General features: G+C 42.3%; 1 protein-coding gene across 1 annotated transcript; it reads left to right on the top strand.

Annotated features, from left to right (window-relative positions):
- The first annotated feature begins 2,312 nt into the window (after window positions 1-2,312).
- LOC115037068 (cAMP-regulated D2 protein) lies at window positions 2,313-14,393 on the top strand. Its single transcript, XM_029495534.1, has 8 exons — window positions 2,313-2,798; window positions 3,607-3,808; window positions 4,515-4,648; window positions 5,883-6,010; window positions 6,230-6,348; window positions 6,843-6,983; window positions 7,625-7,797; window positions 13,941-14,393. The coding sequence occupies exons 1-8, from the start codon at window positions 2,313-2,315 to the stop codon at window positions 14,391-14,393; spliced, it is 1,836 nt and encodes a 611-aa protein (XP_029351394.1).
- The last annotated feature ends 247 nt before the right edge of the window (window positions 14,394-14,640 follow it).

Below are 14,640 nucleotides of genomic sequence, written 5' to 3'. Positions count from 1 at the left end.
ATTTTATTATGTTCAAAACAAAGTTGACTCTATTTCTTGACGTCTTTTATATGTCACAGACTGCAGTTGAGCCTGCTGTCTGTGACATATTGTTGTTTAGGAAGTAGATATATTAGTCATGAGAAACCATCCTTTAGAAATAATACTTCAATTTTAGCTTACAGCAGACGGTGAGCTGGGTAAAGGAATGAAAGGTGTCTTTACTATTCAAGTGAGGGCAGAGCAACAGTCTGTACACTTGGAAGTAATGTGTATCTATGTATACATGCAGCATAAAGGTGTTTATCTCTGGCTTGTTCTTGTTTTCACACATTTACCAGCGTACACACACACACACACACACACACACACACGCTCTCAACTGGGCACATTGGGAAGATGAAGTGGGGGTGTAGATCCAACCCATCCTCAGAAAGCCCTCTTGTTGCTCACACACCCAAATTAAGTGAACAAAGAGCACAGAGGCAGAATGTGGAGGCTCCAGCAGGAGCAGTGATGGGAGGAGAAGAGTGCAGAGCCAGGAGACACACCGTCTTCAAAGCACCTTCAGTCGGGTACACTCAAGTGTAGTGTTGCTTCACTGACAAAATCAATCATTGAATTAAAAGGAATTAAAAGGAAACCACTTTCCTCCAACCTCTCTTAAATGCTTAGCTTCTGGACACTATGAGTGATCACACAGAAGTGTTAAAATGTTACTGAAATGTCAATAGTTATTAATAATGTTAACTGATCCTTGAATACGGATCCAATTTTTACTGTAGTTGCTGGCACTTCCTGCTGATGCTGAGCAAAAATGTTTTCAGAGATTAAGTATCAGAATCTGAACGGTTACGCTACACAAAGAGGGACTGCCAGAGCAGCAGATAATGAAGTTTCTAATGCAGCTGTGATGCGTAAACTGGGCCTGATGGATGCAAAACCCGGTCAGGCAGAGCAAAGCTGACCACTCCATAAGAGGATCAATGGATCAATGGATCATCCCAATTCCCTGAGATCACAGATCATCGCAGATACAGAGCTTTCTAAATTGAGAACACGAGACTTCAGTTAGTAAAAGGCAACTTTGTAGTGGTGTCTCAGAGGACGAGGAGCCAGAAGGAGAAACAAGGCCAAATGTTTGTGGTGGTTATGGGAAAACTAAAAAAAACACTAAAGATGCACAATTCCAATAGACATTCATGAGGGCACCTGAAGACTGACAAACACAAAGCTCTCTAGAACAATGTTAAGTGACTCTCTTAAGTATACTCTCATATACTTGCTTTTATATATATGAATAATATTTATTTTTCACTAAAATTGGTTTGCTTATACAATCAAAATAGATCTTATGTGTCTTACCAGCTGCTTAACAAAATTTGACTGTATCTCATATGGAGTGGCAATAACGCATCTATCTAAACCAATAAAATAAAATTAAAGAACTTTAACTCTTTTAAACACGCACACACTCCTGAGTTGTTCTCCTGGTTCCATTAGTAAATATGTTAAATGATGTTGTGGGTGAAGTTACTGTGCACCAGCCTGTTTAGCCTGTGACCTCTGTCTTCCCACTAGCAGGTGATTTTCATTGTTGCTTGGCAAAAAAAGCTTCAGTAATAGTCTTCATGAGTGTGTCTTCAGCAGCGCCATGCCTGGAGGCCTGGAAGTCATTATTTGAAAATGACAAGCTGGGTCAGGGCCAGCTGTAGGTTAGCATGCTAGCTTCAGTAGAAAAAAAAGAAAAAGAAAAATGTTGAAACGTTGTTGCTTGAGACAGCTCCACAACACTTTTTCTCGACTGGCAAGGAAACTACTTACTTTGTGCTCCCTCATCACAGCTTATAGTTTTGGAGTGGGCACGAGCTGTGAGCAGTTTTCTCTTATGGTTTAATATGAAATTGTTTAATATGAAAGTTTCCCTCAGCCTCAATGCAGGAATTTATTCAGTGCTATATAAGCAAATAGTTAAACATTATTTTTTTCTGTAAACATCAGGCCCTTTAGAATTAACTTTAGACCTCAATGTTCTCATTGTTATTTTTTCATGAGGGTTGCTGCATGACTTACTCTAGGAAGACAACTTGTCCTCTATTAATGGTCCTGCACCAGTCTCCAGCTATTCATGGTCTACTGGACAAAACTTCGGACAGAGCAGCCTTTGTCTGATCAATCTTAACGAGCAACCAGCCAAATTGGAGTCACAAGTGTCTCTGGAAAGTTCCAGACTGCAGGGTTGTAGGGGTTGCAACGTTTACTCCCTCAACTGGGACACAACTCAAGTCAAATCCTGATCTGTGCAGGGAAGTGTAAGACTGCTCTGGTGCAAAATGGACCCTGGGTACTGTTTGCCGCTGCTGCTCTGCACATTAAGCTTAGCGCTGGCCTCTGGAGAAGAGACGAAAAACGATGACGACATTGACCTTGTCAGCTTTCTGAGAAGTATCTTCCCCGGGCTGCTGGTGAAAGACGAGCCGTTAGTCATCAACCGACACTTTGAGATAAACTCGCTTAAAGAGCTGGGAGGCCTGGAGGTCCCCTCAATCACAGAGCGAGTCAAGGGCAAGCCAGTCAATCAGGATACAAATGGGGCCCCTGGACCCGAGGTGCTAACAAAAGATGGCCAGATCAAGGGGATTACGGTGGATAAGGCTCATATATTCTATGGGATACCATATGCAGATCCTCCTGTTGGTGCTTACCGCTGGAAGCCCCCCAGACCTGTGAGTCCTTGGTCAGGGGTTTATGACGCCTCTTTTCCCAGGGCAGCATGCATGCAGGACTGCAGTGGGCCAATCACAGAGTGTCCTCGATTAGTAAGTCCTTTGTTTCCATGTTGTTTTCATTTTTCAATTTAGAGCGTCTTAGCATGTTTGTATATTTCATATGACATGGAGTGACCCAGAGTGTTTAAGAGTACAGCTTTGGTTAAATGAATGCTTAAAGTTACTGTGGATACGCACATGCAGTTGCTAGTGGACGCAGAATTAGCAATATTTTTGCTAAATGAGTGTGAGCTACATCATGGATATATTACAAGAACCGAGTTGAATGACTGAATGACAGTCAGTTGCTCAGCATTTTCCAAAAACAACCTTTTCTTGCTCTGAATTGCCTTCAAATGCACTCTGCCTCCGTACAGGCCCACAGCCAAGAAATCCACTAAAGCTAAAGGTTTCAGATTCTGATTATTATGTATCTACGTTTCAAAGCGCTTAGTGCTTCTTGGGACTTACTGTTTTGAAAAACTATTCAAAAACTATTTTGTTTTTGGAAATTTGAATTGCTTGACCTTAAGATATAGTAAAGAACATCCACAACTTCATTTTGAAACTGTCCAATTTTGTTGGCGAAGTGACTTCAATGGTAGGTGTGACAGTTTTATGACTTAAAGTTCCTCTTCAGTTCCTCTTTGAGCACCAGAGAGCTGCATTCACATCACATTAGTACTGGAATCACAAGCAGTAGTGTCAGACCAGCAGTATTTGTAATATACGATAGCCTCAGCATCCCTAAGCTTCAATCAAAAGTTACCTTGATTTAAAAAGAAACTGGTAATTGGTTAATTGACACACATATTGTGTATTTGTAACTTGATTTTGATTGGTTTCCTGTCCCTAAAAGGTAAGTGAGGACTGTCTCTACCTCAACATCTTTGTCCCTCTGGATTTGAACCTCAGCGCCCCCCTGCGGAGCCCACTGCCCGTCATGCTGTGGATCCATGGTGGAGATTTTATTGCTGGCTCTGCCTCTAAGCCACTGTATGATGGACGCTTCATCAGCAACTTCACACGCACCGTAGTCGTGAGTGTAGAGTACCGACTGGGTGAGAAAGTTTGTCAAATTTTCCATCATCGCCTTCTTCTGTTCAGTAGTACTACAAAGACACGGGGATCTGGTCTCAGTCAGTCATTCATTCATCTATCTTCTACCGCTTATCTCGGTTGCCAATCCCAGCTCACACTGGGTGAGGGCAGGCTACACCCCAGACAGGTTGCCAGGGCCAACACACAGAGACAGAGACCGACAACCGGTCACACTCGCACTCAGACCTACAGACAACTTAGAGTCACCAGTTAACACAAACAGAATGTCTTTAGACGGTGGGGGGAAACCCACGCAAACACCAGGAGAACATGCAAACTCCGCACAGATAGGCCCCACGTCTGGAAGGAAAAGCCACAACCTTGTGCGGCAGCAGTGCAAACCACTGTGCCGCCATGCTGCCCCTGGTCTGCGTATTTTCTGTTATTATGTTTAAAAGGACTGTACAGGAGTTTGCTTGGTAAAAGCGAAAAGCAGATATCTCATGGAACACATTCATCAAGTAAATAGTGTGTTTATTATTGAGTCCATGTGTGCGTCTGCGTGTGCATGAGACAGGATAATGGGTTGGTAATTACTCTAATTTCCTGCAGGACTGAAATGAGTAGCAGTGATCTTTGAATGGTAATTAGAAGCTTGGAGGAAATCAATGTCTTGCTGTAGTCAATTATGTGCTGCTGATCATGTGAATTGTTGCATGACTTAAGGTGCATTCGGATTCCTCGTGGCGGGCAAAGACCCCCACAGCTCAGCTGCAGGGAATTATGGGATCTTGGACCAGCAGGCAGCTCTTGTATGGGTCCAGAGGAACATTGCTGTGTTTGGAGGTGATCCCAGCAAGGCAAGTGAGAAGAATATTAAATACTGGTATTTCTACATCTGAGAGGACACACACAGCTCAATGCTTAACTCTAACTCCAATACTACCCGTATTTATGAAGTTAAACTATGGAATAATTGAAACCCTTCAGTTTTCAGGTGACTTAATTTTGACTTGAGAAACAGATTGTTTTACTGCACACCCTGATTCTTTATTTATACTGTAATGCAGAAAGTAGAGCTGAATGTTGCTGTCAGAACGCTGACACAGGAAGACAGAGAGGTTGGACATAATAAGCTAAAACAGTCTCAACTTAAACACTTTGGAACTCAACAGAGGGTTTGAGAAAAACAAACTACAAGTGCAACACACTTGTAATTACGTCTGCAGCTAATCCTAACCCTAACCCCAGAACAAATAATCTGAATAATGTGATGTGAGACTTCTGAACATCTGTCCAAAAAAATTTGTATTGGACTGAAAGGTCTGTTTAGTGAAAAGTTAGACCTCCAGGTGCTTTTCAGAAATCAGGTCCATGTTCTGTATTCATGCAGTAAAAGTATGGCTGAGAGGTCTGAGTTCACAGAGAAATGCTCACAGCCTGTATTCAGTTAAAACCAGCCGTCAGGACTTTTGTGACATCGTGATGTGCGTACAAAAGTCACTTTCTGCTGTCTGCGTTATATACCGACGTGTCTGTAATGTGGAGGAGGGACGTTAAAAAAAACATTTCAATATATTACACTCCAGTTCAGCATCAGGCTTCATTTTATTCCTAACAACATACTGAAAACTAGCTGTGACTGGCCTTATGTACCAATAACCAACAGTTCAGTACTTAAATGGCAGTATACTGTTGGAGTGTCAAGGAAAATATGCTGCTTAAACCGCATCACATTCAAGTGGAAAAAAGAACCTTTGAAATTATATAGTGAAGCAAAGTAAATGCCGGTGAAAGATGGAGGTTTTGTTGGAATAATATTGGTGACAGAAAGTAATCAGGCTAAAGAAACACTGAAACACTTCAGTTAAACAGAGAGAGACAATCAAAACCAGAAAGATAAAAGAAAGGTCTTGAGAGAAGAAGAATCCATTTGACAAATAGTTGACAAAATAACAAAATGCAGTTCCATGATGTAAACTCCCAGGACTGTTTGGTAGGGGTGCATGCTGCCGTTTCAAGGAGCTCATTGCGCTCATTACTGTCAAGTCTCAATGTTTTAATAGTGTGGCTGTGTGATGCGTTGTTTGTCAGGTGACAATATTTGGGGAGAGTGCAGGTGCTCAGTCAGTGAGCCTCCACCTGATGATCCAGAGCAGTCAGCCTCTGTTCAAACAGGCTGTCCTGCAGAGTCTGCCTTTCTCAATTCCTCTGAAGACCAGGTGAGGTTTTATGCTGCATGTTTCTGCTCCTTTACTGCCTCAGGCAAAAAAAAAACCCAAAACAAAACATCTAATCATTTGTCAGACTGACCTTTCTAAAGTCAAATGACAAGAATACATTCCCTCCTTTTTATAAAGCTCTCTAAAGATTTAAACCTTCCAGTGGTTTCCCAAACGCTGTCTGAACTGTAACTGTGTTTTTCCGTTTCTCTTTCTCAGACACGATGCCCTGAAGCTGGGTAAAAACTTTGCCAAGCAGACCAACTGCTCCGTGAGTGATATCGTCTGCCTGCTGTCTCTCACGCCACAGGCTGTCCTGACTGCCCAGATGAAAACAAGTAGGATGCTACAAACACCAGCCTACGCTCCCTGAATTTAGTATACCTCACGGGGCTGCCCACACAGTTACATAAGAGGGCAGGGTGTAGTATGCTTATCTGCAAAAGATGATGAAAAACACTCATTCTATCTGGAACTGTGGCATATTGGAAAACAAAATAGTGAAAACGAAGGAGCCCTGACCCTTTAAAGGGGCAATTAGAGGGATTTTCCTGCCTCACAAAGGCAGAAAATGACTGTAATATATCTGCAAGGTTGACAGGGTTATTGATCAGTATCACTGACTCACTGATTGCATCACCAGCTCCTGTTTTCTCCCCATATGAACTCGCTTTCCAAAAATCTGGAAGGAAAAGAGACGAGCGATGCACAGCTCAGCTTTGTCACCCAGTGAAAAGCTAAATCTAATCAGAAGCAGGTTTAATATCACAGCACGCTCTGTGTTATTAAAACCATACAATTCTTGATCTGGCTGATGTGTTTTTGATCTCAGGTTCCAAGATTGTGAACCCATTCAGGTTCCTGGAGGTGTTTGAGACGTGGGGTCCGTATATCGATGGCGATTTAATAAAGGAACAACCTGTCACTGCCTTCCAGAAAGGCCACTGGCAGAATGAGAAGCCAGTGCTGTTGGGTAAGACCCAGTGGGAGAAAGATGGCAGCGTACTGTGCGGTGAAACTGCCTCTGTTTTAGTCAAGGGTACTTTTGCTTATGTACATGAGTGTCTCATGTTCTGTTTCTATATACCTGCAGTCAACCAAATTTCAGATGGAAGTATAATTTTCATTACTTTACATTCAACTTGACCACTGTAATTACGGTGCTGAAAGTTTTAAACTTCAAATCACCATTGAGTTTATAATATATGATAAAGGCTGGCAGCTGTTGTAGTGGCTGGGAGCACGGGGACCAGCAAAGAGCACATTGCTGCAGAAAAAAGTCGGATTAAAACATCATGGCGCAATAGTGAACTGTGGACCCTCATCCTGAACCCCAGCCCTCCAATTTATTGGTAGTCTGATTTATTTATTGAAGAATATTCACAATAAAAGTAGAATTTCAACCGCAATGCTAAAATCTTAAGCCAGTTGTTTGTTTCTGTCAAGTTACTGCATGATATTATCATTAGCACTCAGGCTTATCTTAGCTTAACTTTAACACTGAAAAAGGCAACCAAGACAGCCACACAGCAGTCAGAGCCTTCAACGTTTCAGAGGTCATCACTACAGACAGAGCAGAGCAATTTTTGTGACATGCTGTGCTCTTTCCTGCAGGTACAACCTCAGAGGAGGGGATGATCTTTGTGTATGGCGTCTTCAATAAGCCGGTCTCTGCAATGGAGTGCACTGTGTACATAACGGCCATCTTTAAACAACATGCCCTGCAGATCCTGCACAGGTACCTGCCCCTGTACAGGGATGCTGACCACAGGGACATGCTCGCTCAGGTAAGAACACATCAATTCACACTTTTCATTTACATTAGAGCTGATATATCTGTTACTGCAGTCTGAACTGCAAGTACACACAAGCAGACACAGAGGTGGACAAAATACAAAACTCAGTTACCTGAGTGTCTCAGTCCCTTTCAACTCCATTTTCACACTTTTGTGTTCCCACAGAAAGGTAGCGAAACTTTGAGAGAACCCACTTGTGCCAATTTTACTGTAGGAGGGAAAATGAAAACCAAAGTACCTCGCAGTCACTATAACAGCTGCAGACTCGCAGCACTTGTCAGAGCACACTGATGTTCAGAGTTTCTATCCCAGCTTAAGCACACAGGTAGTAATGAGAAGAGGAGAAAAACCTGCAGCAGATTTCTCTCAATGCATAGTGAAATGTGGCCTCCTTGGGGAGCTACAGGGGCTGCAGGTGACATCCCAGACATATTTAGTATTCAGTCACAGTTCATGGTGCAGTGGGGAGATGGAAGAGTCATAACTGTAGCATGCCCCTCCACACACACACACACCCTGCATCTCTTTATAAAGGGCACTTCTCCAGAGGACCAGGAGGGTCAGCATAAATACCACAGAGCACAGCTGTAGATTCAGCTTTATTGACAAGCTGAGAAAATTCATCAGCTTTAAAACTGCAGACTAAAGGGAGTTCAGATTGTCGCCACTATGTCAAATCAGAATTGCAGAAAGGAAGCTACAGGATTCAGTCTTCTCACCTATTTCACACACATGCAAGTAACTAGAGGACAGACACTTATGGAATGAATTCTTGAAGGAATAACAGTTGAACATTCATGTATCCAATTCTGTTTAAACTCTTTAGAGACATACCAATAGGATTGAGAAAATAGGGTTACTCCTCCCCTCAGGAATAGAATCAAAGGACGAAGGACAGCCTGTGTTTTCCCTGCCACAGGAGAAGATGCAGTTTCAGTGTATATATTGTCAACCAAGAAAATGTGCCGGGAGAACCCAGAGCCTTCTCGCTGTGAGGCAGCTGTGCTAACCTCTGTACCACTGCATCATCCTTGATCAGACATCGCTGGGGCGAAATGTGCATAATTAACATTCTTCCATCTGACAAGTCTTTGTCTCGTCATCATCAGCTGTCTGAGGGCTGTCAGTGCAGGACATGCAGAGCATCCCTACAGCTTTAAAGCTCCGTCTGTGCTCAAATAGGGTGAAGTAGCTTGTGACACAAATCAAACAGAAGTAGGTTGCATGCTAACCCGAATATGAAGAGATGTGTTTATTGCCATTTTATTCTCACACTCATGCACTGGAAAGTGCACTCTCTCTCTCTCTAGCACACACGCGCGCATCAATAACCACTCATTCAGCGGCAGTGTAAAAGGTGTCACACACAGATCGATGTGGCGCCCTGCCGGAGCTGGATTTGTGATGAGCACCCAGCTGTCACTTGTGGTCTCTCCAACCTCTCCACGTCTAAAGGGCCTGATGGGAATCATAAATAATTTTTCTCTTGAGCTGAGATTTGTTAGTAAAAAAACAAAACGAGAGCGAGCGACAGATGCCACATATTAATGAAAGACTTACTCTACATTTGTGTTTCTGCTGCTATCCAGCATGAGAGCTATGACATCAGTCTGTCGCCTCAAATTTTAATCCATAATTACCAGCAGGGCTGTGCAGACTTTACAGACTTCACTGCTACTCCTCGTCTTTAAACACACAGCCTTTCATTTGCCTACAGAGGGAGCTACAATTCCAGTTTCTCTTATTCTGATCTTTTTTTCGCCTCTGCAATTTGTATGGGTGAAACGTGGACCACCTGAAGTCGGGGAGTTTATCTGTTTGAGATGCAGCCTGACTGCTCTCGCTACGAATTGACTCGTCTGTCACAAACATCTACAGTGATAGGGGAGCTTGGCTGAGCAGTCACAGATGAAGAACAACACAGGGCGGGTTGGCAGAGGAGGAGACTCTGCCCGGGTGACTTCAGACCTCATCCATATTAATGAGGCAGAACTGGCATCCTTCAGTGTAATGTATCCAAAATCACCACAAACTACAGCCTCCTAAATAAATATAGAGACTAACACATTACCTACAAAAGCAAAGGTTGAAATTACGGCAGACCTGTTGTGTAATTTGGCATCCAATAGTAATTTGAAACATAAATTTATGGTATGGCTGGCAAGTCTACTGGGGATGTGTGATCTCAAACCCACAGAGATGGCCACAATATCTGTTCCACAGTGTTTTCGCATCTTTGAGCAAGTTTGCAGTTCTGCTTCAGTCTCAATTTTATTTTTAGCTGTACCTGCACTTTTAAAACCAAGTCTTTCATCTAAAGGCTACCTGTAGTTCTTTTTCTAACTCATGGCCCAACTGAAGAAATGCCAGTATCCAACCCTGTCACAATACAGAGGCCAAATATCTTCCCAGTATAACTGAATGAAAACGACTGAATATTCAGGGCTGAACTTGAACCAAGGGAAGCTCAATAAAGTTCATTCACAGCCTGACTATGCCTCTAACATTAACCAGCTCTTTGTTATGAATTTTAGCTCAGTCAGACTGATAATTAAAAAAAAAAAAGCTTATTTTTAAATCATGTACATTTATATTTACATCTTTTCACCAAATTCGTATGTTTTTTCAAATGATTACTTGGACCACTTGCAACGTCTTTGTGCACCAGATCCGAGGTGTGATACCACTGGTCTATGCTGAATAAACAAACTCATGAAGTGAATCTAAATCTTCGATCAGCAGAGCTTCACTTGACAACTGAAGACACATTTGTCAGCTAAGCCGTAACACAAAGGATTTTTCTTCTGAGGTGAAAGCTGATTAAAGACTGTGAAGGCCACAGAAACCATCATGATGCGATCACTGTGGCGGGTTCCTGTCTGCCGAGCCATTAACTTCATAAACAGTGTTGGTGTTCAATATAGCAGCTTGAACCAAAATAAATCAAAGCAGGACAGTGCAGGGGCACGTACGGTGATGCATTCACTTACTGGTGTAGATAGTGCTTTTGAACAGTGATGAACAAACAAGTCTTTGAACTGATTGAAATGGTTCGAAGGAGATTTATTTTTCTCACCTCTGTCCAGCGCCAGACAGCTGTTTATCTACTCTCCAAACCAAAAAACAGAGTGACTGTTAGTCAGTTGCTAAAACACTGAATATGGACATCTAAAACATCAGAGGTTAATAAAAAAAAAAAAAAAAAATTTGTTTCCAGTCAGCTTGATGGATTTTCTCTTTTTTAAAGCCACAATGAGGATTTTCCATTTTTCATGCCTTATGTCATATTTTCAAAACTGCTCCAAATATTGAGAAACAGCACAATTTTCGCTAATAATATATGTCTTTCAAGATAGACTTTTTGCAAGACAAATTTTTGCATGCTCTTAATTTAGTATTTTTCTCCACTTGGCTTCACGGCTGCAGAGTGCTCCTTTTTTCAGAGTTTTGATCAGAGTGAAAATACTTTTTGCATTTCCAATTCAAATAGCAGAGAAGGCGCCTCAGGGAGCTACCGGGGTCAGGAGGTGACAACACACAGCGTATTTAGTATGCACACACAGTTCACAGTGCAGTGGGGCCACAACTGTACTTTAACCTTCCACACACACCTCCTCCATCTCTTCATAAAGGGCATCTCTCTAGAGGACTGCAGGGGTCAGCACAAATATCAACCTGTTTGTCACACAAAGGGCTGATGTGGAGGAGCTGCAGGTTTGTCAGTGTGTGTACATTTTTAGATGCGGTGAGACAAACTTCGTATTTCTGAACACATTGGAAACAACATGATTAACACCATCCTCCTACCCTTCAACTCTTTGAGCTTGGCTACATGAGGAGATTCTGCTCCAAGCTGAAAAGGATCCTCAGCCGCCCTTTACTTTTTAAGACTGGCTCATTATCTGAGAGTAAACAGCAAAATAAATAAGCTTATTTATCTAACATTTTGTGGATTTAGTAGTTGCAGCTTTTGTGAGCATTACACAAAGGTCTGTGAGGATCCATTAATGTGTTGGCCTCATGTGCTGGGATTTAAGTGGTACCTATAAGCCCTCCCTATTTGTCAGTGTGGTGGTCATGTTCTCTCCAGAAAAATTTAATCCAATTAAAACCTGAAAAGTGTTACTTTGCTGTAACAAGCTAGTTTAATATCCATGGCGATGCAGTGCTAACTAAACATAAACAAAAGAAAAAAATGTGGCCAGGCAGTTTATAGCTTTAGTATTTTTGAGTATGCCTGTGAAGCTGTATTTACAATGATAACACAATTTTTATAACCTGTAGCCAAAGACAACCAGAAAATAATCCTAACTCAAGGTCTACTTGTTATCTTTTAGTTGAGTTATTTTGTTTATCATCACTTGCACGTTTATTAATTTCAGTCAGTCAACATTTCACAAGTCGTCTTTTTTTACACTATTATGTCCACTGTTAGTTACTGACCTGATTTATACAAAATAGATATTCCATTGTGCCTTGTGTAGTATAGTATAGATTGTGCGTGACACTTGCTTAGTAGCCTCAAAAGACCTATTATTTCTGATGAAGCGCTGAGAATAATATCTGTTTGGATTTACCCAGAATCCATCTGTGGTGCAACAAGCCCTCATTCTCCTTCTGTCTGAAATATCACTTATCGGTTCGTGGCTCATGGGGGATGCTGGAGCCAACCCTAGCCAACGGAAGGGTGACAGGTTGCCACTCTATCGGGTCAACACATAAATGTAGACGAAGAACCATACAAGCAATTTAGAGACACCAGTCACCCTTAAAAGGAAACTGGAGTAAAGGAGGTAACCCACGCAGGCAAAGGGAAAACATGCAAACTCTACACAGAAAGGTCCCACGCACTGGGATTGAACCCTTAACCGTCATGCTGTGTGAGGCAACAGCACTAATCACTATGCTGCTGTGCTGCCCCATTTCAATGTACTTTACTTGTTCATAGAGAGGAATATTTAGCACATATGTTGTCACTGGAGAGCAGTAACATTTGTCAGTCAGTTGCATGAGCAAAATGGCTGGCATGATGATATTTTCCTTAAATGCACTGCTCAAAAAAAAAATAAAAAAAAATCAAACTCACTGATTCAGGGAGTCAGATTATATTTTTACTGTCAATTTTACTTCAAGAAGAGAAAAAGAAGAAGAGGCATGAGAAAGATGGCAAAAGCTGAGTAACTTGCGAGTAAAATACAGAGTTGAATGGGTTGAGGGAGAAAGAGCAGAGGGAAAGTTTATTTTCAGAGCATTATACCCAAAGTGCACTGTAGATGTTACATAACTTAATTCTACCTGTGCTGGTATCCTTGTGGATGTCTGTGTGAGTCATGACTATCAATGTTCAGGCACTCTGTGCTTGGTTGTTAGTGCATTTGAGCATACACCTGAAAAAAGACAAACGCGTGTGTGTGTGTTTGTGTTCTCAGGTGTCAGATGTGTGGGTGTAGGTTGCGTAGGTTGCGCTGCTGAGAAAGACACAGCGGTTTCCAGGTAACAGGCAAAAGAAGATGGCCTGCCTCCCTTTTCTTTTTCTTCCTATTAGCCAAGAGGGAACAATGGTTTGTTCCTGCTCTGCCTGCAGCCCTCTCTGTGTAGTTGCCGCGAATCATTTTTATTTAGTTTCTTTTCTACACAAACAAAGCAGAGATTGCAGGGAAATCTGAAAAGCATAAACATTCACCAATCCAATGCTGAACGGGTCTTCAACTTGTTGTTTACAGTTCAGTTTAGTTTTCCAAGTTTTACTGTTTTAACTCGGACCTGGTGGCCGCCAAATACAACAGTCTTGGCTTGGCCAGGATAAAGCCAATGAAATAGAGGAGGTATGCAGTTTGTCAGCGAAACGAAAAAAGAAAATTTGAGATATAAATTATGCAGTGGTTTCATTTGCAACCAGGTGAAAAGTCAGAATACAGATATTTGACTATTTACATGATATGGCGTCCCCAATTGCTCCCGACATGCCTTGTTACCGAGCAATAATGTGCTGCCTTAAGAAATCAGCTTCTGGTAAACATTTTTTTGTCAAAATTCCATGACTAAGCTGTTCAATAGTTGTGCTGTACTGCCAGATTTGCTTTGACACCCAGTGAAAAAAACTATATTCAGACCAACTTATATTCTGTCCTCAGATCGTCACCGACTACGTCTTCCTGTGTCCATCAAGGAGATCGGCACGTGCAGGAGCAGCAGTTGGCAGCAGGCTGTGGATGTACGTGTTTGACCATGTGGCGTCAGATCACCGCATCTGGTCAGGTCTGACTTTCTGCTACCAGCATGCCTGTCATGGCGCCGAGCTGCCTTTCCTCTTTGACTCGGCTGCAGTGGCCAACTTCACCATGTCGCCTTCAGAGAAGCTGCTGTCCAATCGGATGCTGTGCTACTGGGGCGCCTTTGCCCACACTGGTGACCCGTCCTCACGAGCCCAACAGACAATGTTCTGCCGGGCGCAGCGTCTGCCTGTTTGGCCACAATATTCTGACACCAGCGGCTGGCTGGGTATGAACCTGACGGTGCGTTCACATGCGCAAGTAGGAAGCAGGAACCGTATGTGTGACTTTTGGGACCGATTTGGCCTTTACTAATGAGGAAGCATTTGGTTGTCTTTGGCAAAACATCATTACACTTCTTTTATAAAGTCAGAGGGGGCAGTAGGTCAGAGTTCAAGTTTAAGTTGATGTAGGAAGACAGTGTTGAGATTCAGAGAAAAAAAATCTGGGAACAATTTTAAATCATTATGAACTCGTGATTTAGAAATGGTTCCATTATTCATTAACAGACACAGAGGAAAATTAGAGAAAGGAAGGTCAAGTAAGTCAGTACATTTAATTG

Source organism: Echeneis naucrates, chromosome 23 (genome assembly GCF_900963305.1).
Source record: "Echeneis naucrates chromosome 23, fEcheNa1.1, whole genome shotgun sequence".
Classification (NCBI taxonomy): domain Eukaryota; kingdom Metazoa; phylum Chordata; class Actinopteri; order Carangiformes; family Echeneidae; genus Echeneis; species Echeneis naucrates.
Note: the sequence above shows the minus strand (reverse complement) of the source record. Positions and strands in the feature narration are given on the sequence as shown.